General features: G+C 51.1%; 2 protein-coding genes across 8 annotated transcripts; both read left to right on the forward strand.

The window, feature by feature from the left end:
* The first annotated feature begins 1,277 nt into the window (after positions 1-1,277).
* Positions 1,278-9,061, forward strand: ARR3 (arrestin 3). Its single transcript, XM_059859100.1, has 18 exons — positions 1,278-1,343; positions 2,577-2,626; positions 3,028-3,058; positions 3,405-3,465; positions 3,807-3,851; positions 4,117-4,316; positions 4,426-4,485; positions 4,727-4,794; positions 5,079-5,214; positions 5,294-5,378; positions 5,486-5,558; positions 6,064-6,201; positions 6,602-6,685; positions 6,941-6,964; positions 7,043-7,095; positions 7,492-7,501; positions 8,321-8,323; positions 8,614-9,061. Exons 2-18 carry the CDS (start codon positions 2,610-2,612, stop codon positions 8,711-8,713), a joined length of 1,188 nt encoding a protein of 395 aa, XP_059715083.1. The 5' UTR covers positions 1,278-1,343; positions 2,577-2,609; the 3' UTR covers positions 8,714-9,061.
* Positions 9,062-9,588: 527 nt separating this feature from the next.
* RAB41 (RAB41, member RAS oncogene family) lies at positions 9,589-26,272 on the forward strand. 7 transcript variants are annotated; one of them, XR_009488316.1, is made up of 9 exons: positions 9,589-9,770; positions 11,148-11,206; positions 12,843-12,896; positions 14,944-15,043; positions 17,820-17,948; positions 18,656-18,767; positions 20,835-20,938; positions 21,632-21,725; positions 23,350-23,393. XR_009488316.1 is itself a non-coding variant. In XM_059859704.1 (9 exons), the coding sequence occupies exons 1-9, from the start codon at positions 9,692-9,694 to the stop codon at positions 24,262-24,264; spliced, it is 759 nt and encodes a 252-aa protein (XP_059715687.1). In that variant the 5' UTR covers positions 9,589-9,691; the 3' UTR covers positions 24,265-26,272. The 7 variants fall into 7 exon arrangements, 5 of the variants coding, with proteins under 5 accessions (XP_059715687.1, XP_059715689.1, XP_059715690.1 ...); XM_059859704.1 differs by lacking the exon at positions 20,835-20,938 and adding an exon at positions 24,200-26,272 and having other exon boundaries at positions 23,350-23,416; XM_059859707.1 differs by lacking the exon at positions 20,835-20,938 and adding an exon at positions 24,200-26,272 and having other exon boundaries at positions 9,630-9,770; positions 17,840-17,948; positions 23,350-23,416.
* Positions 26,273-26,884: the final 612 nt, after the last annotated feature.

The following is a 26,884-nucleotide window of genomic DNA, read 5'->3' on the forward strand; positions in this document are numbered from 1 at the left end:
GCAATTAAAGAGATCACAAGTCTTGGCCCCAGGGAACGTGTGCTAGCAGCTAAAGCCCTGGCAGTGGGGCTGCTGGACGTGGCGTGGCGTGGCATGGTATGGTATAGCATGGCATAGCAGGGCAGCTCCCAGTGCCCCTGGGGGAACAGGTGAGCTGTGTTGGGGAGGAGCTGGTACCCAGGTGATAAATGTTGTTGAGCTGATGTAGGGGCCTGGGAGGAGGCACAGCTCCTACAGGGATATCCTGATCCCAGTGCTCAGTTCTGGGGGTTGAGACAGAACTGAATTCAGCCCCAAAGGAAGGGCTTGAGTGGTGCTGGAGGTGAGGAGGGTGAGTGGGGCATTGCTGGAGCAGTTTGTAGCTGCCCTGGGCTGTCCTTGTGCCCCATCCCTAGAGCCATTTCCACAGGAGGTTATCCCACACAATGGCTGTGGCAGGGTTGCAGTGGGAATTCTGCTTGCCTGACAGCCATAAGGCAGAGCCACTTTGGGCTTTCCACAGTCTGCTCTTTTCTGCAGCAAACCTGGAGTCAATGGTGCACTAATTGGGTCAGGCAAGGCCAGCCTGGAGTTATGAAATGATGCTGGGCTGGGCAGGCTGTCTGGGGACAGTGGCAGCTCTGTGTCCCACCCACCAGGGGTAGCTGGTCCTTCCCTCTTGGTTCAGGGAGGGTGAATCCTGCCTTCACCCCATCCTCTTGCACAGCAGTGTCCCCATGGGGAGGGTGTCCTCTGTGCCCTGGGCCATGGCAGGTCACCTCTAGGTGAGCAACCTCATGGGCACCTTGGCCATGCAGGGAGCTGCTTATGCCTCCATCCTTCTGTTATCCATCCAGGAAGGGGAGAGAGAACTCCAGGCTGGTCCCTCCTCTACCATCTCCATCCAATCCCATGCCCAGGCCCATCCCATCTCCCCTTGCCATGGGAGCAGCTGCAGAGAGCCCCTGTGGGAATCCACACTCCTTCCCACCAGGAGCAGAGCTTCCACCTCAATTACCATCACCTTGCTTCTAAGCCCTCTTTGCCAATCCCTCTAAGCTGCTTTCCCAGGGCTCCAGCAAGAGATGTATTTATAGCCCACTCTTACTCATGAAGCGTCTCCCCAATTAATCAACTAATAGGATTCTTCCCTCAAGTCCCTCTGCCCGAGCATTCACAGACACACAACCCCCCCCCAGCCCCAGCCAAGGCTGAGTGGGCGAGATCAGATGCCAGGGGAGGGACAGCCAGGGGGGATATAAGAAGCTGCAGCACTGGGAGCAGCCTGTAGTGACTGGGTGGCACTGGGAGCTGCTGGGAGTGGAAGAGGAGAGTGTCTGTCTGTCTGTCCATCCACCTGCCAGGTGAGTGCTGCCTGCTCTGCTGCCTGGGCCCTGCCATGTCAGGGGTTCTGAGGGTTTGGAAAACAGGGCAAGGACACAGGTGCTGGGCTGTGGCTGGAAGGAGGGTGGTTCACAGCTGAAAAATGGGGTAAATGTGGACAAAAAGGATTCCAGTGTGGCCAAAGGACGTGGTGGAGGGGTTGGGTACTGGTGTGGGACAGCTGAGCCAAGCCAGGGAGGGTCTGAGTTCCCTCTTTGGCACTTGGGAGATGCAGAGCAGGAGTTCAGCTCTTCTCCCCTCCACCTTTCATCTCCTCATCCGCAATTCCTGGGGTCTGGAGGGAGCCAAACTCAGCTCCCACTCCCTTTGCACCTTCTCACCCTGTGAGGATTCCCAGACTTCACATTCCACAGCACCAAAGGACCTCAAAGATCCTGAGCTTGGGACTAATCTCTTGTCTTCCTGTGGGGAAGAGAATAATCCCCTCACTCCCATGGCCATTTCTTCTCTCTCACCAGCTTCCCTGAGGTTGTGTTCAGAGGCAACATTGTCCACGTGCTCCTGAGGCTTAAAATCCTGCCTGGGCTTAAGCTGTGCTCGTGTCAGAGCTGCCTATCCCTAAGAGGTTGAGCTCATCCCATTTAATATCCCAGAATCAGCTGGTGATCAGTGGGATCTTTACAGGTTCCTCCTGGACACAGGCTCGAGCTAGCAGAGCTTGGGCAGGGCTGGGCAGCTCCAGCCCCACTCCCAGCATAAAGGTTGGGAATGGGGGAATCCTGTGCCCTGAGACCCCTCTTTCCATGGGCAGTTGAACTTCCCTTGACCTTTCTCCCTGGGTTTTCCTCACCTTCCTGTGAGTGACAGGGCAAAACAAGCCCATTCCTACCACTGAGCCATGACAGCCAATTTCCAGAAAAAAACTATTAAAATTGAGACTCTGTAAGGCCTGTTCATTTTCTTGCCTTTCCCAGTCTTGAACCTGCTCCATTAGGAATCACCCCTGTGCTTCCTCTTTTTCTGGAGCAACCCTCTCTCACTTCTTCACCTTTTTGGCTGGGAACAAGCTGGCTCAGCTCCCATGTGCTGCCCCAAAGCCAAACCTGGAGCTCCCAAGCTCTGCAAAGGTGGCAGTGCCCTGTTCTGAGGGCTCTACAGTTTGTTGGGAGGTGCAGGATATTGGATGGTGGCCATGGCTGGGGTTGCCTCTTCCCCAGCACCTCATCCAGTGCTTTCCCTGTTTCTCCCCACAGATTTCCTTGTAGACATTCCTGCACTGAGTTAAAATGGCAGATGGATCAAAGTAAGTATCTTTATTGATTTATTTACCTGGAATTGGGATGGAACAGGCAGGAAGAGAGGGGGAAAGTGAGACCCCAGCTCCAGCCCAGAGCTGCTTCTCCCAGGGGCTGGAATGTGAGCTCCCATGGAGCTGTCATGGAATTCTGTGCTGGTCTTTCTCACTTGCCCTTAAGACACGGAATCCCCCCCACTCCTCCATGGTTACCCTGAGCTCAGGAGCACACCTGGGGTAGCCACACAGGGTGGGTTTGGCCCTGAATTTGCAGGACATGGAATTCCCTGGGGACTGGACACCCTGGTGTGGCTCTTGGCGATGGAGCACATTCGGAGGGCAGCCCATCATCCCCCTGTGCCCCATCCAGCCTTGTCCAAGGCATTCCCAAACATCTCTTTTCTCCCCAGGGTTTTCAAGAAGACCAGCCCCAACAGCAAGGTGAGTCTCTGTGCCCTGTCCCCTCATGTGCCCTGTCCCCCCATGTGGCCAGCCCAAGGTTTGGGCTGTGCTGGGATCCCTCTGGGCTGGATCTGCCCACAGGATCCAGGCTGGGTCTGCCTTCCCTTTGAAATCTGATTGATTCCTGGACCTGCCACAATGCCACTGCAGGACTGGCTTTTCAAAACAGAAATTTAAAAATTCCCTGATATGACCCCTTCAAGGTGATTCTGGTCCAGCCTGGTGACAAGCCCCTTGACACAACTCAGGGCTTTGAAATTCGGGCCAATTCAACGGCAAACATTAACTTGTTTCCTCCCTTCCTTTCTCCATGTGCTGCTTCCAGCTCTCCCTGTACCTGGGGAAGAGAGACTATGTGGATAATGTGGACTCAGTGGAATCTGTTGGTGAGTGGGGCAGTGCCCAGTACTGAGGGGGAAGTGCAGGCTGAGGAGGACAGCCCCAGTGCTCCAGGCTGCTGGTAGAGCAGGAAGAGCAGCTCTGGAGGAGCAAATGCCATGTTTTCCTGCAAATATCCTTAGGAAAAATAGTGGGGAAGGGGACAAAGTCCCTTTGCAAAACAACCCAGCCACACTGCTGGAGGAGGCATCACAATCCCCCTTGCCAGCAGCTCTCTCAGTCACCCTCCAGCTGCAAAGTGATTATTTGGGTTTAAAAAGCTGTGTTTTAGCAAAGATCTTCCCAGGCAGCTGAGTTCACCTGTCCTTCCCTTTTTGCTTGTTTGCAGATGGTGTCTGCCTGATTGACCCAGAGTACCTAAAGGACAGGAAAGGTACTGATACAGAAATACAGCATGAGGGGAGGGGATGGCACCAGCCCAAAGCTGGGGCTGTGCTCAGGTTAGAGCTGCTCCGTGTCACCTACAGCTCATTGTCCATCAGGACCACAGCAGCAAAGGACATGAGGGATCCTGTTCATATTTAGTGTCTGAGGAAGTCTCATTTCTGCTGAAGAGTTTATGAACAGTTTTTCTTGCCTTTTTATTCACCCCTTGTGCCTTCCCTCCCCTGCCCTCGCCCCCGTCCTGCCTGGCTCAGTGTATGTGACGCTGACCTGCGCCTTCCGCTACGGCCGCGATGACCTCGACGTGATCGGCCTGACCTTCAGGAAGGACATCTACGTGCTGACCACCCAGCTGTACCCACCTGTGCCAGACCAGGCCCCCAAAACCCTCACTCCTCTGCAGGAGAAGCTGATGAAGAAGCTTGGGGAGAACGCCTACCCCTTCACCTTCGAGGTAGGGGCTGCTCAGCCCCTCCTGGCCATGTGGCTCCGTGGTGTCACCAGGGCTCAGCTCTGAGCACGCTCTTTATTCCCTTTTTTCTCTCTTTCCCTGCTCTGCCCAGATTGCCACCAACCTGCCCTGCTCCATCACCCTCCAGCCCGGGCCAGATGATGTGGGAAAGGTGAGCTGCTGTCCCCAGCCTGTGTCCCCTGGACCATCCTGTCTGGGAAGGGGTTGAGTTGTGGGGTGCTAAAAATGAGAATTTATTCTCATGGCCCATGGGGTGAGGGGTGGGAAGGGACGATGGCTGGAATCAAAGCAGGATCTCTGGGAATGCAGTGGAAGAAGAAAGAAAGACAAGGAACTTAAAGCTCAGGCAGCTCTGAGCCCCTCCTGCTCAGTGACCACATATGTTCCCCCAGGCCTGTGGCGTGGACTTCGAGGTCAAAGGATTTTGTGCTGAAAATCTGGAGGAGAAAATTCACAAGAGGTATTTTCAGGGGATCCCTTTTCCCCCTTTTGCCCTAAAACTAAACCACAGGATCTTTTGGGGGTCACAGCTTAGGCATCAGGCTGAGGGCCTTCTGTCAGCCTGTGCCATGCTTGGATGGGAAACTCTGCCTAAAACTGGGGCAGTGGTCCCTGTGTCACATCCTAAGAGCCAGGTGAAACGTTCACCCTTTAGCTAGAGACACTGTGAAGTTCCCAAAGAATCCCTGTGGCCCCTTGTTGATGCTGTGGGGGACACTGGGGGTGCCACCTGTGTCCCCACAGGAACTCCGTGCGCCTCATCATCCGCAAGGTCCAGTTCGCCCCGCTGCAGACGGGGCCAGCCCCGAGAGCCGAGACCACCCGGCAGTTCATGATGTCAGACAAGCCTCTGCACCTCGAAGCTTCCCTGGACAGGGAGGTCAGTAGGGACACTGTCCCCTCTGCCAGGGACAGGGACCAGGATTCTGGTCACATCACTGAGCCTCTTCCCCTTGCAGATCTACTACCACGGAGACCCCATCAATGTGACCGTCAACATCAACAACACCACCAACAAGGTTGTGAAAAAAATTAAGATCTCAGGTGAGAGAAGGGCAGAAGGGACATGTCCCAGCACGCATCACTGATAGAGATGGGGACTGTGAGGCCCTGCCATGTCACCAACACGGCTTCCCCTTGTCTGTCCCCAGTGGATCAGATCACAGATGTGGTCCTGTATTCTCTGGACAAGTACACGAAGACTGTGTGCACCGAGGAGATAAAGTAAGAGATGAGGGGCTGGAGGTGAAGGGCATTTCTGGGAGGGAGGAAGAGAAATGAGGAAGAGGAGGAGGATGAGAGAGAGGTGGGGACAGAGGATGTGACAGTTTTACACCAAGCAGCAAAAATGTTTGGGTTAGAAGAGCAAGTGCAGAGGAAGCAGAGAACAGGGAAGGCTGTGGACCACTTCCCACCAGCACAAGGTAGGGTTGGCTGGGAAGGTCCCTGGAGAAGGTGCACAGCTGCTCCCAAGCTTCTTCTACTCCTCAATTTGCATTATTGAGGCCAGACACAGCCTCTGCCACCCTGAGAATGAGGAGGGAGGGAGAAAGGTGGTGGGGAGAAAAAAGAAGTGGTTGTAGAGGGGAAAGAGAGGAGGGAACGAAAGGAGGAAATGGCCCAGCAGCTGCATGGGGAGGGCAGGGCTGGTCCTGCACAGGTGCCTGCAGTGATGCTGAACATCCCCAGACTGAGGCTGGCTCTGAGCCCTTCTCTCCCACCCTTCCAGTGAGACTGTGGCCGCCAATTCCACCTTCTCCAAAACGTACGCGGTGACCCCCCTGCTCTCCTCAAACCGCCAGAAGCGAGGCCTCGCTCTCGATGGCAAACTCAAGCACGAGGACACCAACCTGGCCTCCACCACCATGTAAGGGCTGCAGGGGCTCCCCCTGCTCCCCACTATGCCTTTCACCACTTCCCTCTGCTCTGGGCTCCCACCAAGGGCCCCTGAGCCCACCCCATCCAGCTGGAAAATATAGAGATTTTGTGACATTGCCGCCTCTCAATCCTGTAGGAGAGATGTAGCTTCCAAGTTCCAATGTTGTTCAAGGCTCCTGAATCCCTCTGCAGAGCTGGAAGGGCCCTCCAAAACCTTCTCTGTGCCTTCCCCCCAAGTGCTCCCCTCTCTTCTCCTGCTCTCCTCCCCTGCTTAAACCCCAGTGCACCCCACATGTTGCAGGACACAAACCCTGGCACTTCCATGGTGGGCTGGATGGGGTCTGCAGGCAGCACTGCCCTCTCACTGTCCCCCTGTGCCTTTTTCCTAGCCTGAGACCTGGCATGGACAAGGAGGTGCTGGGCATCCTGGTGTCCTACAAAGTGAAGGTCAACCTGGTGGTGTCCCGAGGAGGGTGAGGCTCTGTGGGCAGAAGAATCAGGGGCTGTCAGCTTGGGCTGTGCTGGGGGGTTTTGTACCCTGGGGAAATGAGAAGGCACTCACACCATGGGCCCCCTCATCCCTGTTCTGCTCCCCTGGGGTCACTGGCTGCTGTCTGACCCCCACCACCCCTATTATCAACCATCTTCCACTTCAGTATAAAGCACAGCTTAACATCTCTCCTCCTCTGCCTTGGCTCATTTCTGTCCCTTCTCTCCTGCTGCCACAGCATCCTGGGGGATCTCACTGCCAGGTAAGGGGAGCTGCCTGTGGGGCTGGGAGTGGGGCTGTGCTGGGCAGGGTCCTTGACAGAGCTGCTTTTTCCTTCCAGTGATGTTGGGGTGGAGATGCCTGTCATCCTCATGCACCCGAAGCCTGATGACTGTGAGTTATGTGTGGGATGCTGCCAAAAAACAGTGGGAAAGAGGCACTTCTGGTTCAGGGGAGAGCTGGAGAAAACAACTCTGGTGCAGCTGCCCCAGTGCCAAGGGCCCTGCTCTGCCCTCTGTGGGATGGGCACAGCTGTCCAGCTGTCCTGGGGCAGGGTGGGAGCAGTTTTCCCATGGGATGGGCACCGTTGTCCAGCTGTGCTGCACCCACCCTGTGTCCTGGAGCAGGGTAGGAGATGTCCTCCCCATAGCACCCTTCCCACTGTCCCTCTTCCCAGGAAAACACCCAAGCATAGAGGAGAGCTATCAGCTGAAATGTCCTTTCTGTATTAACCTGCACATCTTTTCTCTTCCCCATCCCTTTCTCCCTGTGCTTATCACTGGAATACAGCTAAGCCAAGGTAAAGAGATGTTCCTTCTAACACACAAACCACACAGATCCATCACAGATGGATTTGACATCGCAGCTTGAGGTCACATCCTTGAATTAAACCAGCAAGGTCTCAAAGCCCTGAGCCTGTGTGACAGAAGCCACTCTCAGAGGCAGCAGGAGACACCAAATCCTGAGATTGGGATGTATTCTGCAAACTCCCAGGGGTTATTTGACAATTCCCTTTGCTGCAGCCACAGCATCTGCAAGGCCAGGCCTTGCCCTGTCCCTCAGAAGCAGCTGGCAGTGTCTTCCAGCCACAAGTGCCATCACTAGACAAGATGTCTCCATGGTCTTGATCCCTACACAGAGTTCCCTGGGCTGCTGGAAGCCATGTCCCTGTGCCCCTGCACATTCCCCAGCACCAGAGGCCTCTTCTCCTCCCAAATCAGCTTCTTCCAGCTGAAGCCACAGCTGGGACTTCTTCCCTCTGGGAAGCTGCAGTGCTAAACCCATTCCTGACACCATGGCCAAAGGTTTTGTGTCTAGTTACCCCCTGTAACAGGATGTGAGCACTGGGATTTGGGGCCTGGGAAACCAGGCTGGAACTCCAGGCTTTCACACTTACCCCTTTCCAACCATCCCTTTCCCAGCTCGGTGACAACATGTAAACTTCCAAAGAGGAAATCTCTTGGTCTGTATCCACCATGGCTCCATTCAGGTTTTGCCAAATCATTTCACATTCCCAAGGTTTTAGAATCTCTTTTGCTGACTCTTTTTCTTCTGTTTTCTTTCCCACTTTTCACTTTGTGCTCTCCCTTGCTGTCACTCGCTGCTCACCTTTCTCCAGGAGGTAACTCAGCTCTTTGTTTTCTTTTCCTTGTTTTCACTTGGAAATACAAAATATTGTGTGAAAAACCACCAGAAGGTGCAGGCTCAACTTCCTGGGTCATGCAGACTCACAGTGATGGGGCCTGGGTTTGTGTGCTGGGGCCAGGCTGTGCCTCACAGTGACTTGAGTGTTCTGAGTGGGGTGACAGGGCTGGGGTGACCACTGTGCTGTCCCCATCAGGAGCAGGGTTTGGGCTCAGCAGGGATTTCCCCTCCTCTTGTGGGCTCACTGTGCTCTGCTCTCCCTTCCAGCGAGGAGGACATTGTCATCGAGGAATTTGCTCGCCAGAAGCTCAAGGGAGAGAAGGATGATGAAGATGAGAAGGAGGAAGCTGAGAAAGAGGAGAGCTAAGCTGCCGGCCCCCCAGGCCCCAGTTTGGGACACACCTGCCTCTAGTGTCCCCACTGTGCCACACCTGGCACAGCCCCCTCAGCCCCCCACAGTCCTCGTAGGTGCCCCCTCCTCACCCACTCCAAGCCCTGGTAGTGATGGTGAGAGCTGCTGCAGCTCCTCACGGGCCTGCCACGCTGGAAAGCCCCACGGTGCTCCCTGTTCCCATGGGTGCCAGCACAGGAACAGGGACTGGGCAGGATGCAATGGCCCCCGCCAAGCGCATCACCTGCGTGACTGTCACCTGCCTGTGACATGTTGTGCATAGCTCTATGACATTGATACCAATAAACCCACCCGGTGGCCCGGCGCAGGCTCCGTGTTGTGCTGGGGGGGAGCAGACGCTGCCTTCGTGCAGGGGAGGGGAGGATGAGGTGCTGCAGGAGCTGGTGCAGCCACTCCCGGCCGGGCCCATCCGCGGTACAGCCGGGCCATCCAAGCAAGGTACGGCTGGATGCATTCTATACAGCTGCAGGATCTATCCTACAGTCCAATCCCGGTACAACCACGCCGGTACAGGCAGACCCATTCTGCTACACCAATCCCCGCTGCAGAGGGCTCCAGTCAAGCTACAGCCGGATCCGCCTCGCTACAGCCGGCTCTGATAAAACACCCCCGCTACAGCCCGGGCACAGCCCGCTCCACGCCGCAGCATCCTCGCCCCGGAGGCCGCCCGGTCGCCACGGCAACCGCCCTCCCCATCACCACGGCAACCCCCTCCGGTCGCCATAGCAACCGCCCTCCCCGGCAGCCCGGCCCCCGCCCTCGCCGTTGCCATGGCCGCGTCCCTCCTCCGGCGGCCGTGGCTCCCGACGCGCCTCCCCGCGGGGCGGGCCTGCGCTGACGCGGCGGAGGTGACGCGCGGGGCGGTGGTACCGGGGCGCTCGGCGCTGTCTCCTTGTCCCCATCACGGCTCCCGCTCGGCCCCCCCGCGCCGCCATGTCCGCGCCCGGCAGCGGCGGCGACTTCGGGAACCCGCTCAGGAAGTTCAAGCTCGTCTTCCTGGGCGAGCAGAGCGGTGAGCGCCGGGCCGGGCCCGGGCGGAACCGGGAGGGGCCGGCGGGGCGGGGGCAGCGCCCGGGGCCGTGCGGGGCCGAGGCCGCGCCGTGCCCGGGGTGGGGGACGCGCTCCGGGGAGGGGCGGCCCGGCCTGAGGCCTCCGCGGGCGGGGCAGGCGAGGCCCGGGGCTCCGTTCCCGAACCTTCTCAGCGGCCGGGGCTCCGTTCCCGGCCCTTCCCGTCGGTCGGGGCTCCGTTCCGCCCTCCCGGGCCCGCAGTGCGCCCGCAGCCCGTGCGGGGAGGCGGCCCCAGAGCTGCGGGGGCTCCCGGCGGCTGCGCTGCCCCCCTGGCCGCGGCCTCCTTCCCTCCCTCGCAGCCGCGGGGGTTTTGTTTTGCCTCAGATGGCCTCCCTTTTGTGCCCCTTCCCTGGGAGTAGGTGGATGAGTTGTGTGTTTTCATTGGAATCCTGGTGTGCTCTCGCTGGGAGTGTCTAAGGCCCGCTGGACAGGGCTGGGAGTCACCTGGGCTGTGGAAGGTGTCCCTGCCCACCGCAGGGGTGGAATGGATGAGCTTTGAGGTCCTTTCCAGCCCTAATCATCGTGGGGTTGCTACTCCTCACCTTCTCCTCGAGCCTGGAACTGGAGGTCTTGGAGGGATTTCCAGAAGTTTTCTAATTTCCACGCCTTTCCAATGCAGGATTGACATTGCTGCTGATAGACATTTGTCTAATGTGTGTTTAACCCTCTCCAATGTTCCTAATTTCACAACCTTTTTAGGCAGTTTATTCCTCTTTCCTCTTCTATCCATGTCCTTTGAATTTTTCTTGACTTCCTCCAGCTTTCTGAGCCAGAATTGGAGCTATATCTTTATGTTTCACTTCTTATCAGTTCTGCACTTTGTCTTGTGGTGATATTGAGAGACGTAAATTTAAAGTTTTGAAACAAACCACCAGAGTTTGCTCTGTATCTAAAATCTTGTTACAAAGGAAGGATGGGAGTGTGGAATATTGCTTTTCCACACAGCCAGAGGCAGCAGAACCGCATCTGGGATATCACCTGCTTTGTTTTGATGTTTATGTCCCAGACTTGGGGATTACATAAGGAGCAGAACAGGGTAACAAAGCAGATTTATTGCTTGCCCAAAGCAAACAAGCGGTTCTTTGTTATCAACACACCTGATTTGAGGGCCAGGTTATCTCCATGATTAAGTTTGGACCTGCAGAGATTGATCTGCCTCTGTCATTTTGGGACTGAAATTTCCAGCTGGCTGTTTCCCAGGAAGGTGTAGCTGGAATGGCCTGAGATTGGCAGCTGCTGTCAGATCAGTGCCACTCCCAAAGCAGTGCTATTTTTTTTTTTCCCACTGCTGCTTGAAAGTAATTTTTCTCTTTTCTTGTAGTTGGGAAGACCTCCCTGATCACCAGGTTTATGTATGACAGTTTTGACAATACTTACCAGGTATGTGATAGTATTTGTTTGCTTTTTAAATATATTTGTATTAATACAGTAAATATATTTGTATTAATCTATGCCCTGCTGTTCAAATTGATGCCTGGGAGCCCATTTCTCCATGAGGTGTCAGTTCAAGATCAGATAATGGGTTAAAATGTGCTGTGAAATGGTAAATCAAAGCATCTAGTGTGATGTCAGGAAGTGCAGTGTCCAGAAAGGGAGCAAGGTTTAGATCCCCTTTGGATGTGGGATAGATCTTGTGAGAAGCCTTGAGGAAAATGGGGAGAATGTTTTTTTTATGGTCAGGATTTCTGGTGCTGGATATGGGAGCCTCAGGAAATGGAGAATGAATAAAAACCCAACATCTTCTGACATTCTTAGTCTCTGTTATCTTTAGAGCTTCCATTTCAGAATAGTTGAGTCTGGAGTGTGTAGATGGATCTGCCAGAAGTCAGCTTGGTATATTTTGTCTCTCAATTTTTTTATTACTATTTTTTGACTAAAGGACTAAAGATAGGAAAAGCCAGGGAAGTCTTGGCAGGCAAAGAGGGGGGTGGGGATGAAGAGGCTGCAGATGAAAAGCAGAAGATGTCTAAGAGGCCTGAAGGTTTGGGGAAGAATTAATTGCATCAACGGCAGTCAGAAGTATTTCATGGGACTATCAAATACCTGTAAAGCAGATGAGATTAGGGCTTTGTCTTTTAATTCAGCCTGGAAGAGTTACTGGGTTAGACTGGGGTGATTGGAAGACGAGGACAGGTCACCCTCTGGAACTGGATCCTCTTGTGCTTCCTGTGCTTTTTCTTCTCCTTTCTTTTCCTGACTCTTGTAAGATGCTCTCATAGATTTATTTATTGCTTGTTGTAGTTGGTATAAACCATGGCCTGGTGGGAAAATAGACCTCCCAGAAAGAAATCCTCCCTCCCAGAACTGACTATGTTGCTCTTTACAATTATCCAATGGTGCACATTCAGCTATGAGTGTTAAGAATGGGGATAACCTGCCTAAAACACTCATATCTGGTACATCAGGAGCTCTCTTCTCTTTCCTGGAGTTCTGATGAGCTGGGACAGCTCCTTGATTGAAGTGCCTGGGAGTGCACCTAACTTAGTGCATTATTTTAAATGCCTTTGTGCTGGAATTGCTGTGGCAGTGGGAATGGGAGTGGATGCAGACCTGCCTGGGAAATGAAGCTGCTGAATGTCACTGGAAGGGAAGCACATTCTGAAGTAGAAAGGCCTGGATAAAGATGGCTTTTTAGCTTTCAGCTGCCCATATTTTATACATCTTGTTTGTTCTACCTTTTGGGTATTTCTAAAAAGATAATTCTTACCAGACTGAATTGGGGCAGGCCAGAAGGAGCTGCCAGCTCAGATACAATCTATGTGGAGATACAGGAATGTCTGAGGTTAAAATACACACTCAGAAGTTCTTGTGGAGCTGAGAAGTGTTGAGAAATGCTGTGAAAATGCAGCTGGTGCAGATCCCCAGATTGCTTTGATTTCATCACCTCAGTTGAAGGCAATTGAAGGCAGATCACTTTGCCAGCTTCATAACAAGTTTGGGAACATTTCTGAGAGTTTCTGCAGCAAGGGGATGCTGGAAGGGAAGTCACAGCTCCTAATGCTTCTTCTCTTTCCAGGCAACCATTGGAATTGATTTCCTCTCCAAAACAATGTACCTGGAGGACCGCACGGTGAGTGGGGCAGGGCTGGGATGGCTGGGAGGGCTCTTTCCCCTGGCCCTTCCTCCAGCAGCTGCTGGAATCCCCCAGCAGCCTCCAGAGAACCAGCCTGGGCTGAATCCCATCACTGGTACAAGATCTGATTCCTCTATCAGGAAGTCAAAGTCTTGCATGGAAAGTTGGGGCCGGATAATGGCCTCATCCCAGGGAATGTGCTGCTTCCTGTGTGCACCTGCTTTAGGTGCAGTTTTGCCCCCTGAATTTGCAGCTCTGCCTCTGGGATTGTCAGGATGAAAAGGGCTGAGCAGACCTCAGGTAGCACAGAATATTCTGAGCTGGAAAGGACCCACGTGGCTCATTTAGTGCAGCTCCTGAAGCCAATAAAAAGCCAAGGAAGGAGTTGGTGTTCCAAGTCTTGATGTCCTTCATGATTAGACTTCATTCCTCCTCCTAGGAAGTTTCTGTGGTAACACAGCTCTGACTTCCTGTAATAAAGCAACTTGGGATTTAGTCTGCATGAGATACCTGTTTGCACAGAGACCTCTCATCCCCTTCTCCTGGATTTCCTCTCAGTATTTGTGGGTTTGCTCGTGTTTTGCCAGTGTTTGCCTTTTTCCCATTTTACTGCTGTGTGAGGAGTGTGACAGAGCTGTGGGGAGCAGGGAACACTCCTGTGTGGAGCTTTGGGCCTGCTGCTTCCAAAGAAGTCTCTTCCCATTGTGTGTGCTGAATTTCCTGAGAATTTCTCTGCCATTTTAGCAATGATTCCCTCTTAGAAAAGACTTTCTTTAACCTTGGTTTAAGGCCAAGATCCTGGGAATGCTGCTGGACACCTGTGGGTGCCTCTGTGCTGTTACAGTGATGTGGGTTCCTCATGGTTGTGTAAGTCAGGATGTCATTCACCTGCTGCTCTGCTATCCAGAAAATCCCATTTTCCTCCCAGTGTTGGAATGCTGTGAGCTTTCCTGGTTGTGTAAGTGGTTCACAGAGCCCATAAAACCTGTTCAGATAACAGAGGTGTGGAGTGTAGATAAGAGGAGGGACAAATACAAGCAAACAAGCTGAGAAAATTCAGACACTGGAATAATTTCTCAGATGTGGTTAATGCTGGATTTTGCAATAGGCTTTAATTTCTGGTCTGGAAATGAGGAATGCTGAGCCTCCAGCTGGGATGTGTGCTTTGGTGGATTTGATATGGCCTTGCAGCAAAAGCCAGCAGAAGGGATCCTCATCCCTGGAAGGGTCCAAGGCCAGGTTGGACAGGGCTTGAATCAAGCTTGGATAGTGGAAGGTGTCCTTGCCCATGGCAGGGGTGGAATGAGATGAGCTTTAAGATCCCATCCACCCCAAACCATTCTGGGATTCCATGAAACACATGTGGAATTTGGTTCTTTAAAACCATCTCCCAGGATGGGCAGCTGTGTGACATTCCCCACGTTGGGATGTGTGGCATTAAGTGAGCTGGAGCCACCTGAAGCCCCATCCTCAGTCCTGGCTGTCAGGAGCCACCTCCTTGTGCCAGTTCCCCTCATTCCTGACAGACTGAGCAGTTCCTCCCACTCTGTTTGTCCAAATCTTCCCAGCCTTGTTGGATTGCAGTGCAGGAGAAGCCAGCCTGCAGGGTGGTTGCTCTTGGGGGTTCCACCACCTCTGCTTTTCCAGTGGGATCATCCAGGCTGGGCTGAGGTGGTCCTTAGGGTCAGGAGTCCCACATCTGGCCAGCTGCTTGTGTGGCTATTCTGGCAGGATCCCTGAGACCTGGCTGTGCATTTCCCTTGTTAACTGGTGCCATGAGGAGGGATTTAGGGCTCTCCCAGCTTCTGGTGTTAGATTGTGTGAGATATTCCTGGATGTGTGGAGGGAGGGATGTTCCCAGACCTCGGGAAGTGCCGCTGCCTCTTTTCACATTTCTGTTCCATTTAAACTTTCCTTTTGTTGCCTTAGTTTTGCTTTGCAACTTATTTTTATTTATTTATTTTGATTTCACTTGAGTTTTGGTTTTGTTCTCCATTTTCCTGCTGTTCCCCTTCCCCTTGCCCTGCACTTTTCCATTTCCCAGATCAGGCTGCAGCTGTGGGACACAGCCGGCCAGGAGAGGTTCCTCATTCCCAGCTCCATCCGTGACTCTGCTGTGGCTCTCATTGTCTTTGACATCACAAGTAGGTATCGAGCCCAGGCTCTGCAGGGACCTTGCTTTTAACACATATCTTTACTCTGGAAGTGGTGGTGGTACCCAAACACAGCTAAAATAGCCCATCAGCCACCTGTGGGTGTTGGCAGGGATTGGGAGTTCCTGTGTCTGTGCTGGTTGTTGGTAGCCTTTGGAAAGCTTTTCTGTTTTTCTGTTTTGGTTTTTTTTTAATTTTTCTAACTTTAAAATTATTTTTCTTTTTCATTTCTGGGTAAGGAGAGAGGTTATACAAGTAACAGCTTCAGGTGCCAAAGCAAAGGAACATTGTCAGAGTAGGTAAAACAAACCAGGACCCTTTTAAACAGAAGCTGTGGAGTGACTTAGGAGGATTCAAGACTCCCATTTTGTTGGAAAAGAGACCTGGAGACTCACAAGAGAGCTTTTGAAAGAGGAGAGATGCAACAACCACAATTTCTAAAGAACAAACAAGCTTAGAGGGAAATTCTCTGTAACTCTTGACATGAATGTTTTAATACAAGATAGGAAATTTTGAAGAGAATTATTTCATTGTAACTCCTTGTTATTTATTCCACTTGATCTGGTGGGGGTTTTGTTAATCTCCAGTTTCGGGATTTATATAAATTTCAGTAAAGAAAACAGCACAGGTGGAAAAGTTCTGGCCCAGCTTTATTCTGTTACAAACAAGTTTAGAGTGAGGTATTTGTTTTGCTCTGCTAGGCTGAAGTGCTTAACAAATAATAGTCTGTGATTTATCCTCACTATTCAGGGCAAATAATTTCTTGGTATTTCTCCAGTCCTGGAGAGAATTCTGGGGGAATTCCTGGTTTGGTGCAAATGGTGTCAGACTGGCCTGCTTGGGGAGCACAGAGATGTGCAGGTGGTGCCTGTGCTGAGGCAGCTGGGCAGGATGCACAGCTTGGCATCCTTTTTCCCACTGTGCAGGTACAGGATGCTGTTTGTCCAAGCACCTGGAAACATTTTGCCAGTCCAGGCTGTTCTTAACAGCTCCCAACCATGTCAGAAGAAATTAAGGGACAGCTGATCTCATAATTCTTCGGGCTGATCTTTGCAGATAATTTCAGTTTTTCACAGTCCTTAGTGACTGGGAGGTTTAAAGTTTTCTTGTGTTGCAGAAGGGACATGCCCAGGTACTTCTGGGGGCACAATGGAATTGTTAGCTATTGTTGATTTGCTGGACATCCCAAAATGCAGGTGGAGAGATCCATGAGGGGAGTCCATACTCAGCTCTGGCCCTTCCTGAAGGCTGTTCCTAAGGGGTGCTGGGCTCATTCCTGGTGTCCCACAGTAGTTATTTGTATTTTCCTTTCTAAAATGGATGTACACAAACCTGGACTTGTAGAAATGCACCAAACCTGGGCCACTTCAGGAGTGTCTGTGTGGTACCTGGTCACTGGAGACCTTCCCTCAAATAACTTTACCCTGCGCAAATTACAAATTAAACAAATTTATAAAATTAAATAAATTTAACAAATTAAACAAATTACCTTGGCCAGCTCTGGTTCTTCCTCCAGTTCCCTTTTGCTGTGAGTCTGAAGGTTTGGGATGGTTCAGTCACCACCTGGGTGAATGTTCTTGGGAAATATTCCAGTGTAGCAGCACTGTCCAGGGAAGTTTGGGAAATCCAGGAGCTGTAGGGATCAGCCTGATCTTCCAGCTCTGCTGTGACACTGCCCAGGTGCTCCCACTTTGTCACCTTGAGTTTCCTGGCATAGAGAAGAGCCCTAACTTCTGCTCCTGTAATCAAGTCTGCCGTCAAAATGAAGCAAGAGCTAATTGCTTTAACTATAAACCCTAATCTTCCTTAAGCCCCAGGGCATCAGCTCTGACATTCCCTGATGGAGATAAGATGTTGTTTTGGATCTAACTGCAGCCCTGTGCTTTATCAGCTTCTCTTCCTCTTCTAAACAAGCCGTGATTGGTCCTGAAGAAGCTGCTTGTTCCTTGATGAGCTGCTTCATTAACCAGTGCTCTGCCTCCCTGCTGGGATTATTTGTGGCTGTAAACTGGAAACTAGTGGGTGCCTCCAGAAAACTGTTGGGAAGGAGGAGCAATCCTGTTTTAAGGCACTGTAGGGTGAAGAAAAAGGACTCCCAGTGTGGAAAGCTTTTTGTTTGGGGTATTTGGGGAGTTTTTAAGTAGTGCTGGTGTTCAGCCAGGCAGGTCCCAGACATTGGAGCTGTCATATATAATAATATATAAAAATTAAAGTTTGTGTTTGGGGTCAAACTCTTTCAGCATTTTTGTGACTCCTGTGCTGCTCTGCAAGGGAGAACCCAATGCCCTTTGCACCCCCTGAACCCTGCAGTGTGTAACACTTGCTTTCATTTCTGCTGGAATTTAAGTTATCATTGCTTCCATATCACATGAAAATCCCCACTGCCATCACATGGATGCTCCATGCTGGAGGTTGGACGCTGTTTTCCTGCCTGGTGTCTGTCCTGTGGGAATTGCCCCAAAAGCTTTGATCAGAGATGCTCCAGGCTATGAGTCCTGTGAGATCCCATCCATAATCCTGGGAGATCAGTGCTGTACTGTTGGCTACCCCCAGTAATGAGGTGGGAGCCAAATCCTAGAGATGTTTGGGAGTAGCAGGATCTCTGGGCAAGCAGAGGAGGGAATTAAAGCACTTGACAAACAGATCCAGGAAACAGCTCTGCTGGGGTTGGATTTGGGGCGAGATGACAAGGTCAGCTCAGCTGCTGCAGTTGGGTGTGGAAGTGGCCTTTTCCCTAAATGGTTTTCCTGCTCTCTCTCCTCTCCTGGTGGGCCGGGCTGGCCCCAGCAGGTGCGGCTGCAGCTCTGGGACACGGCGGGGCAGGAGCGGTTCCGCAGCCTCATCCCCAGCTACATCCGCGACTCCACCATCGCCGTCGTGGTCTATGACATCACAAGTGAGTGCTGGCAGCTCAGGGCAGGGCTGCTCTGCTGTGTCCTTGGTAGAAACACCCCCCACGAGCAGAACTGAGAAGTTACAGCCACAAGTTCTGCAAAAACATCATTAAAATCAGAGATGTTTTCACCCCATCCTTGTTTTTCTATCTGGGTAGGAAATAATTGATGTGGGGTGGGGAGGTCTGGAGAAGCACCTGTATAGGAATGTGCCCCTTGTTGACAGAGTGACAAAACTATCCTTTGTCCCCTCAGAAAGGAAAGAAGCCCAGAAGTTTCTCTCCTCGATTTGGTGAAAAAGTCACCTCATAAGTCTGAAGGACTTCGCCTCAAACTTAAAGATAGCTAATTAGATGGGATTATCTAATCTATCAAAATGTCCTGCCTAAGCAATTTAGTAGAAAGAGAAGTGAGCAAAGAAACTAATCGCTTTTGTAAAGTATTTTGCCAAAAGCAAAGATCTCCTGCACCTAGCTCAGTTTTTCTCTGTTATTTTGCCTTTTATTAAACCTTTTTGTTTCCAACACTGCAACAGAAGCCATCCTGCCTCCAAAAGTAGCTGAGCTATCTGAAGTGTATTATACACCTCCAAAAGCTTATCAGACCTTACTCAAAAAAAATACTGTAACACACCTGAGTACCAGTGAAGCATTTTTCCTGTCATAAAGGAGTTTAATCCTCAGCTTTGCTATTTCATTCTTCCCTGCAGACTTGAATTCTTTCCAGCAAACCTCCAAGTGGATCGATGATGTCAGGACAGAGCGAGGCAGTGATGTCATCATCATGTTGGTGGGGAACAAAACCGACCTGGCAGACAAGAGGTAACAGGGGACCCTGGGCCCTGCTGCCCTGCCCAAAGCCACCAGGGGCTGGGGCCAGGCTGGGCTTAAAACAAGGCTTAGTTTTAAACACAACATCGTTTGTTTGTCAGGAAATTCTCATTTCTGGTTTCAGCAAAAGTTATTCCCTTTGCTGTCCAAAAAATAGTTTAAAACAAACCCACCTAAAAAAATTGCTTAAGTGGCTCTGCACCATTATCTCAGTAGGGTATTTTGTCTGATTTTTCTTTTCACACTGAGGTAGAGGCTAAAAGCTGCCTGTGAAAGCAAGGAAATCAGCTGGTTTTCACTGTTTTCCACTAATTACCCCCACTCTCTCTGCACGTGCAGCTGGAAGTTCATGGCACAGTTTCTCCTCGTTAAGAAGCAGCACAAACTTTTGTAGGATTGATCTAAAAGTATGAATTTCTCTGAGTATAAATTTCATGTCATACATAGCACACACTGAGCTTGTGGATGTGTGAAAGGAAATCAAATCAGCAAAACCCAAACTTCCCCCAAAGAGAGACCCAAGAATTTGATTAGACTATCCTAAAATGACACTGGGTAATGTTTTGGGAGGTGCCATAAAGCATTTTGCTCTAAAACTCTTAATTCTACAGCACATCAACCAAAATAACCAATGTAATGAACTCTTAGAAGAGCACAGGCTTTACTTTGTGTTCCTATTTCAATTCCTTCTCTGGATTGTTGATTTAACAATGACTTTGTTAAATATTTTCAGAGATTTTTGTTCCTTAGGAAGGTATCAGGAGCAGTGTAGATAAGGGAAGGTTTTTATTTTAATGGGTGGTGCCAGAAGCAGTTGGCAAAGGGAAAATGGACTGAACCAGGCAGTTCCAGCCCTTCCAACTGAGACATCCTCACACATCTCAGAAATGTGGGCTTTGGCTGTCAGGGGATGTGTGAGGGCTTGAAGCCACAGAGGGATTTTGATCTGATGCACAGAAAATCACCTCAGGAAGGTAGAACTGGGAAACACCTGGATCTCACAACAAAACAAAGTCTTAAAAAATCCAGTTCTTGTACTTCAGCTGTTCACAAGATTTTCCTGATCAAAGGAGAACAATTTCTAGATGAAATGAGTGTTTTCTCAGCAATGTCTTGGCTTTTATTTGAATATCAGTTTACTCTGTTTCTTGGGATGATGGGCAGAGTGATCTGAGGGTTCCATTGTGGGACATTCCCACATTTTTAATTCTAACCCCTGCTTTGCTCACTCCTGCAGTTACACATTCCTTCAGGATGTGCTGTGATGTGGATTTTCTCCTGTAATTCTGGTGGTTTTGTGTCCCAACATCCCTGGCTGTTTGCTCTGCACGTTTTTAGTTTTCGTGCCCAGCAAGAAAAGCAGGGATAATTCCATTTGGCTTTTCCCACTTCACTGGGAAGCATTTCCCATGAAGTGCACTTTGGAAATATTCCTAAAACTTGCTGAGCTGAGAGCTTCAAGAGTACAATAAAAACATGTACAGTTCATTTTGCTTAAGACTTCCATGTGTGATGAATTCATGATGTGTCCCTGAAATCGTTCACAAAAGCAAAATCCATGATGATGTCCCTGAGCCAGCTCTGGATTCTGACCACTGAGCCTCTCCCATGCCCTCCTGGCAGCTGGGAATAACTGCAGCTCCCTGACTGAATAACCTGACATTTCTAATTCCTCTCAAAATCCAGTTTCATATGAAACCAGAAAGGCCAATGGGATCATTTCAGCCTTGGAGTATTTCCTGATGGTGCACAACAGCTGGCCCAGCACTGCTGGAAGAATTAAAAATACCAGAAAATTTGTTTGAAGCAGCTACAGCTGAAGTTCATGCAGCACTGGAAATTCTTATTTTGGCAGCTGAATGTGACAATAGTCCTGGTGTGGGCTGGAATTTGGAATGGAATATCCTGGAAGGGAATATCCAGGTGTCAGTAGCAGGAGCTGCCTTGCCTTTCTTTTTAAAGGACCTTGGGGTTTTGTGAGGCTGAAATTCTGGGCCTGTAAAGGCTGGACAAAGCCACCTTTGGTGTCACAAAGGTGACTTTTTTTTTTTGAGGCAGAATACAGGGAAGCCATTCATCCTCTGATAAAACCAGGGATGAGGCAAGTTCTGAGGCCAAAAAGCAGCACTAAAAATAGCCCTGTTCCTGTTCAGTGCAGCCTGGTAAGTTTTTCATTCCACTCAATGTTGCTTCAGTTGGTGGGGTTTTTTTGTTGGTTTTTTTTGGGGGTTTTTTTTTTTGGTTTGTTTGTTTGTTTGGGTTTTTTTGGTTGGTTTTTTCTTTCTTCCTGCAGTTTTCTTTCTCTCATTTTTGGACTCTTGCTTTGGTTTGGTTTTTCTGCTCTGTGATTTGTTCTCATTACTGGAGACAGGTTTCTGTAGAGGAGAGTGAGGGAAGAGCCCAGGAGGTGAATGTGCTGTGTGTTGAGAGCAGTGCTAAAGCAGGACTTGATGGGACACAGAGGGGCAATTCCAGGTGCTTGTCCCCAAGCTGCTGCACTGTCCCTGTTGCTGGAGCCTTTCTGGAGCCTTTGTGTCAGCTCACAGCATTCCCTCTGTCAGATTTGGGAAACTCCCTGTCTCAGTGTGGGGATTTTTCCTTGCCTGGAATGCTGTGGATGAGGCTCAGATGTTCTGCCCAAGCTTCATCCTGTGCTGCTCATCTGCCACAACTCCAGGGGTTCCCTGGGGAACTTTCCTGAGATGTTTTCACTCCCAGCTGGAAGACTTGGGGCTGGTGAAGCCTCCGGGGTCCTGAAGTGGGCTGTACCCTCTTGGAGGGGGAGCAGCAGCTCACTGCCAGCCATCTGTAACTCTTCCTTCTGTTCCTTGTGTCTCTTTTCCACCTTTGTGCAGGCAAATCACCACAGAGGAAGGGGAACAGAGAGCCAAAGAGCTGAATGTGATGTTCATTGAGACCAGTGCAAAGACTGGCTACAATGTGAAACAGGTAAAACATCCAGGCTGAGTTCTCAATCAGGAATTCACTGCTCTAGGTCGGCTCCAGGGTGGATTTGGGATCCTGCATGAATTTCCTTGTGTTTAATGCCAGCCCCTGAGATGTTTCTTGGTTTATGTAGTGCAAGCTCCTTTCCTGTTGAGTCAATGATTCCCTGTCAAAGCTAAACCTTGAAACAAATGAGGCTCCAGAATGTGCTGAGGGATGGGAAAGGGGAAAAATCCTTGTTTTGTGCAGCCAGTCAGCTGGAATTTGGTTTGGTTTGGTTCACAGTCAATGCACTGTTTGCTGAAATCACTGCTGACATCTGTGGGGAGAATTGTTGCTGCTGATGCACTGGAGTAGAAGTTCCTCCTTCTGTTTGCCAGCCAGAGAATCTTGAAATATTTTTAGGGAATTGAGGTTGGAAGGGATCTCTGGAAATCACCCCTTCCACCCTTCCTGCTCAGAGCAGGCTGCCCAGAGCTGACTCCAACTGAGTTTGGGATATCTCAAAGGATAGGAACTGTCCAGGTGCCAGTGTTAGATCAACCAAACTGCAAAACAACCTTTAAATTTTCATTTTAAGCAAAATTTCTCAGATGTCTGCTTGTGCCCTTTGCTTCTTCCTTGTGATTCCCCTCTCCACTGATTCAGGGATTGTTCTGGATATGAGAGTTTGGAATAAGGAGCTGTGAGCTCTGGAGGAAATTGGAAAACATCCTCAGGGGTTTGCTGCACACCAGCAGCTTGGTACAGCCTCACAGTGGGGTTGGGAGGCTTTGGGCTCAGTTTTTGTGGCTGCTCTGGATTGAACCCTCTTTAGTGATGGATTTTGACTCCCGTTGCCTTCTTTGCCCAGTGGGTGTTTGTGAGGAGAGCTGGGATGTGGAGGCTGCAAACCCCAGCATCTCACTGGAACCTTTTTTTTACGAGGAACACCCTTTGAGGGGTGGCTGAGGAGGGAAATCAGCAGCAGCAGGGATTGCTCTGGGGTTTGATGCAGCAGAGTTCAGCAGCCTGGCAGTGTCTGTGCTGTGTGAGGGCAGCAGGGAGAGCTCCAAACATTGACTGAGGAGTGATGCAAATCCATTCTCCAGGTTTTCTGGGGATAGCAGAGCCCTTCCCAGTGTAAGTGCAGCTCCCTGGAACCAGCAGTTCTGCTGAGGAATGGCTCTTTGGCAGCAGGACTGATCTGAAGGGCTGGGCTCTGAAAGCTCTGTTGTTCCACAGAGGAATATTCAGTGCCAGCTGAGTGATCAGAAATCCCCAAATGTGCACCCTTTGTGCACGAGCAGGGGCTGAACATGGTAAATGATGTTCAGTAAGTGCAGGAGGGAGTTCCATGAATCCCTGGAAGAATGTTACTAATTAATTCCACATTCTCTTCGAGCAGGAACAGGTAAAATAAACTGGGTTTTTGTAGGCATTGAATAAGTTCTTTAATATAAGTTCTTTAAAACCTGTTAAATATCCTGCATAAAATTCTCATGGCATTTTTGATCACTGCTCTGCCTGCTAAAGTACCCACTTAAGGAGTTTGTACAACTCAGACTCAGATTCCTGCTGTAAAACAATGTTTTTAACAGGAACTTGTTTCTGACAAGCCTTGAGCTCCTCTCTTGCTGTTTTCCAGCTTTTCCGCCGTGTGGCTGCTGCCTTACCTGGGATGGACAGCACACCAGAGAAGAGCAAAGAAGACAGTATCCTTGTTTTCCCATGGAATTGGGCAATTATCTGGTGTTAAACTGGGCTTACTGACTTTGGCACATTGTGGGGTTTGCAGTGATGTGGCTGAAGCAGGGCATGGAGCTGTTGGAGTGTGAGCAGAGGGATGGAGCAGCTCTGCCGTGAGGAAAGGTTGGGACAGTTGGGATTGTTCAGGCTGGAGAAGAGAAGCTTTGGGGTGACCTAATTTGGGCCTTTAGGACCTGAAGAAGCCAAAAAGAAAAATTGAAGGGGAATATTTACAATGGCTTGGAGTGACAGGACAAGGGGGAATGGCTTCCCACTGCCACAGAGCAGGGTTGGGTGGGATATTGGGAAGGAATCCTTCCCTGTGAGGGTGGAGAGGCCCTGGTACAGGGTGCTCAGAGAAGCTGTGGTTGCCCTTGATCCCTGGAAGTGTCCAAGGCCAGGGCTTGGAGCAGCCTGGGCTAGTGGAAGCTGTCCCTGCCCATGGCAGGGGGTGGCACTGAGTGATCTTTAAGGTCCCCTCCAACCCAAGCCACCCTGGGATTGTATGACCCTGTTTGTGGGCCAGGTATAAATGTACACAACTAATGGCCAGCACGAGTTTTGCTTCTCCACTCGAACTGAGGCTGGAATTTCCACACTTTCAGAACACCAGAGTTTGTTACTCTTTTTGTCCATCCTCTGGAAGGTCTCACCACATGCCTGGCTTTGCCTGGTCAGGCAGGCTGTGGAAAAACCCCAAGCAACCCTTCCAGATCCTGTCCTGGGTGATTCCTTAACTGTCCCTGCAGTGATTGACATCAAACTAGAGAAGCCCCCCGAGCAGCCAGTGACGGAGAGCGGGTGCTCCTGCTAACAGCCCCGGCAGCAGCAGCAGCAGCAGCCCTGGTGGCCGGGCTGGCGGAGAACGTCGCGCTCATCGCCCCCGGGGCTGCCAAACCATCCCCAAGCGAGCAATGAACCCCTGGGTACTGGTGGGGAGCAGCCCCGGCTCCCCTCTCACTGCATGGTTTGAGCCCTGAGTGCAGAATGAGTGTCCTGTCTTTTGAGTTTATTTTTTTATGTTGTTGCACTTTGGCACCACGGTGCCCTTCACACTTTCTCTCTCTCTCTCCCTCTCTCCCTCTCTCTTCCTCCCTTTCTCCCCTGTTCCCACCTGGAGCCTCCCTGCTCAGATGTATCTTGTGAATGCCATGGAAAAGCTGCCGAGTTAGGGAAGACAAAAATGAAGCTTTGGGGGGTGGGGTTTCTGCCTTCCCTCCTGCCTTGCATCCTTCCCCCAGCCTTCTCCAGCCCTCTGTCTTGCATCCCCACTTCCTCTGGTAAAAGGCTGCTCCTTAAACTTAAGCCAGTCACTTGGACTTGCCTTTTTGGACTCTGCAGGTTCCCAGGCTTTGCTTCCTACAGGGCACACACCCCACGAGCTCTCTGGTTTCTCCTTTCTGTGGATGATCCTGGCTAACTCTTGCTCACCACTTCCCAGTTTTGCCCCTCGAGTCTCACAGGCCCTGGAAAGCCCCAGACTCTGAGAGCTTTGGCCTTGTTGCTTCCGTTTGTGTGGCAGGGACATCCCAGAGCCTGCTGGAATCTCTTCCCATCCAGAGGATGTTGGTGAGTGTTGGCTGCAGACGTGGGGGAGGACGAGGGACCAGAGGATTTGCAGCCTGAGGCTGGGTGGGGAGAGATCCTCAGGGATTCTGGAAGCAAACAGTGACCTGGAATCCATCACTGCAGGGGCAATACCTGCCCTGGGAGTCATGGATGCTCCTCAGGCTCCTTCCCCGATCTCCATTCTCCTGTTCTTTCTGTTTCATGCGGAGCAGGAGAGCCACAGCAGAGGGAAAAGCAACATTCCACTCTCATTCCCAGGTTGCTGCTTGGTGGAATCATTCCCATTGCCTCTGCCCTTGGAGCAGAGCTCTGGGGTGGGACCAGCAGCCGTTTCACTCCTGGGGTGCATTTTAACCTTTGCCAAAGCTGAGGGGAGCAATGGCAGGGAATCCCTGTCAAGTGGGTGGAGGATTGGAGGATTGGATGCTGCTGAAGGGAATTCTGGTGTCACTCCCCAACCTTGGAGGTTGGGAACTGCCTACTTTCCCCCTGCCCCTGGTTTTGAATTAATTCATAGAGCTTTTCAGAGATTTCCTGGGGTCTGGGGTTTTGGGTCCACAAAACAAAACAAAACAAAAAAAAAAAAACAAAAAAAAAACAAAAAAAAAAAGTTGGTTTGTCAGTTGGCAGAGAGGAGAATTCCACTATCCTTTCCCCACCTGGCCTGTGTGACACGGAGGATGCTGTGGTAGGACAGTGAGCACAGTGTGACCACGGTGGGGGGGTCAGTGGCACTCCCTCCCCTCCCTTGGCAGGGTGTCCCTCAGTCCCTGACACCCGAGGAGGGGAAGGGACAGCCCTGGGCTGGGATGTGGCAGCCCCGGCCTGGCAGCAGCTCACTGAGGTCCCCAGAGTCCCCTCCCCTGGCCGCAGGAGGAAGCTGGGATGTGAGTCCTGTCCCCCCCTCGGGAAGCTGATCCCATTCCCTGTACATAGCCCCTTGTGGGAGTTGCTGGTGTCGGTGTCCGTGTCTGTAGAACAGGTGTTGCTGTCCCTCCCCAGGCAGCTCTGCTGTCCCTTGTGTTGTTCGAGTCACGGACCGGGGCGGGAGGGGGGAGACCCCAATTAGGGGCGGGGGGTAATTAGTGGAATCCAATAGTTCCCTTCCCACTGTTTTTCTGGATGTGTTCCTGCCGTGTGTCCGGCCCCGCTGTCTTGTAGCTGTAGCGAGTAAGTGTGACTGTAACTCTGAGTAAGGACTGTGTGACACAGCCACAGTGTATCACTAAATAAATAAAGTTATTTCACCAACACCGAGCTCTCCTGCTGCCACGGCGAGCTGGGGGGAAAGAGGGGTTTGCTCTGAGCTCTGACATTCCTGTCCTGAGCAGGGATGGAGGAGGGACAGAGGAAGGATGAAGAGGAAGAATGGAGGAGAAGGAGGAAGATGAGGAGAAATGGAGGAAGAGGAGGAGGAAGGATGGAGCAGGAAGAGGAGGAGGGGGTGGGTAGAGGAGGAAGGATGAATGAGGAAGGACAGGAGGAGGAGGGACAGAGGTGGAGGAATGGAGGAGGAAGGAAGAATGGAGCAGAAGGAAGGACAGAGGAGGAGGGAGAAAAGACTTTGCTGATGTTGTTGCAAAATGTGGAATATATAACAACCTTCTCAGGACGTCTCTTCTTTGATGTTTGATCTTTGTTACTTTCAAGACTAATCAGCAAAAAAAATGTATTTAATCCAAGAAATTGAGCAGGCAATCACTGGAAGTGATATCCAGGCGTTGGAAGGACAAGTGACTTGTGGATGGAATTGCCTCATTGAGGGTTAGGGCTGGACAGGCTTGAATGATCTCAGCCCTGGGGGAGGTTACCAAAGCTTGGGAAGAAGGATCTCTATTTTGGGATAACAACAGGACCCTGTGGAT

Source organism: Haemorhous mexicanus, chromosome 14 (genome assembly GCF_027477595.1).
Source record: "Haemorhous mexicanus isolate bHaeMex1 chromosome 14, bHaeMex1.pri, whole genome shotgun sequence".
NCBI lineage: Eukaryota > Metazoa > Chordata > Aves > Passeriformes > Fringillidae > Haemorhous > Haemorhous mexicanus.

Coding starts and splice junctions, on each gene's coding strand:
- ARR3 (XM_059859100.1), top strand. Junction 4,795..5,078: donor GAGGAGAAAATTCACAAGAG/GTATTTTCAGGG, acceptor GTGTCCCCACAG/GAACTCCGTGCGCCTCATCA. Junction 6,202..6,601: donor AACCTGGCCTCCACCACCAT/GTAAGGGCTGCA, acceptor CCTTTTTCCTAG/CCTGAGACCTGGCATGGACA.
- RAB41 (XM_059859704.1), top strand. CDS start 9,692: ATGTCCGCGCCCGGCAGCGGCGGCGACTTCGGGAACCCGCTCAGGAAG. Junction 17,949..18,655: donor CGTGGTCTATGACATCACAA/GTGAGTGCTGGC, acceptor TCTTCCCTGCAG/ACTTGAATTCTTTCCAGCAA. Junction 21,726..23,349: donor CTGGCTACAATGTGAAACAG/GTAAAACATCCA, acceptor GCTGTTTTCCAG/CTTTTCCGCCGTGTGGCTGC.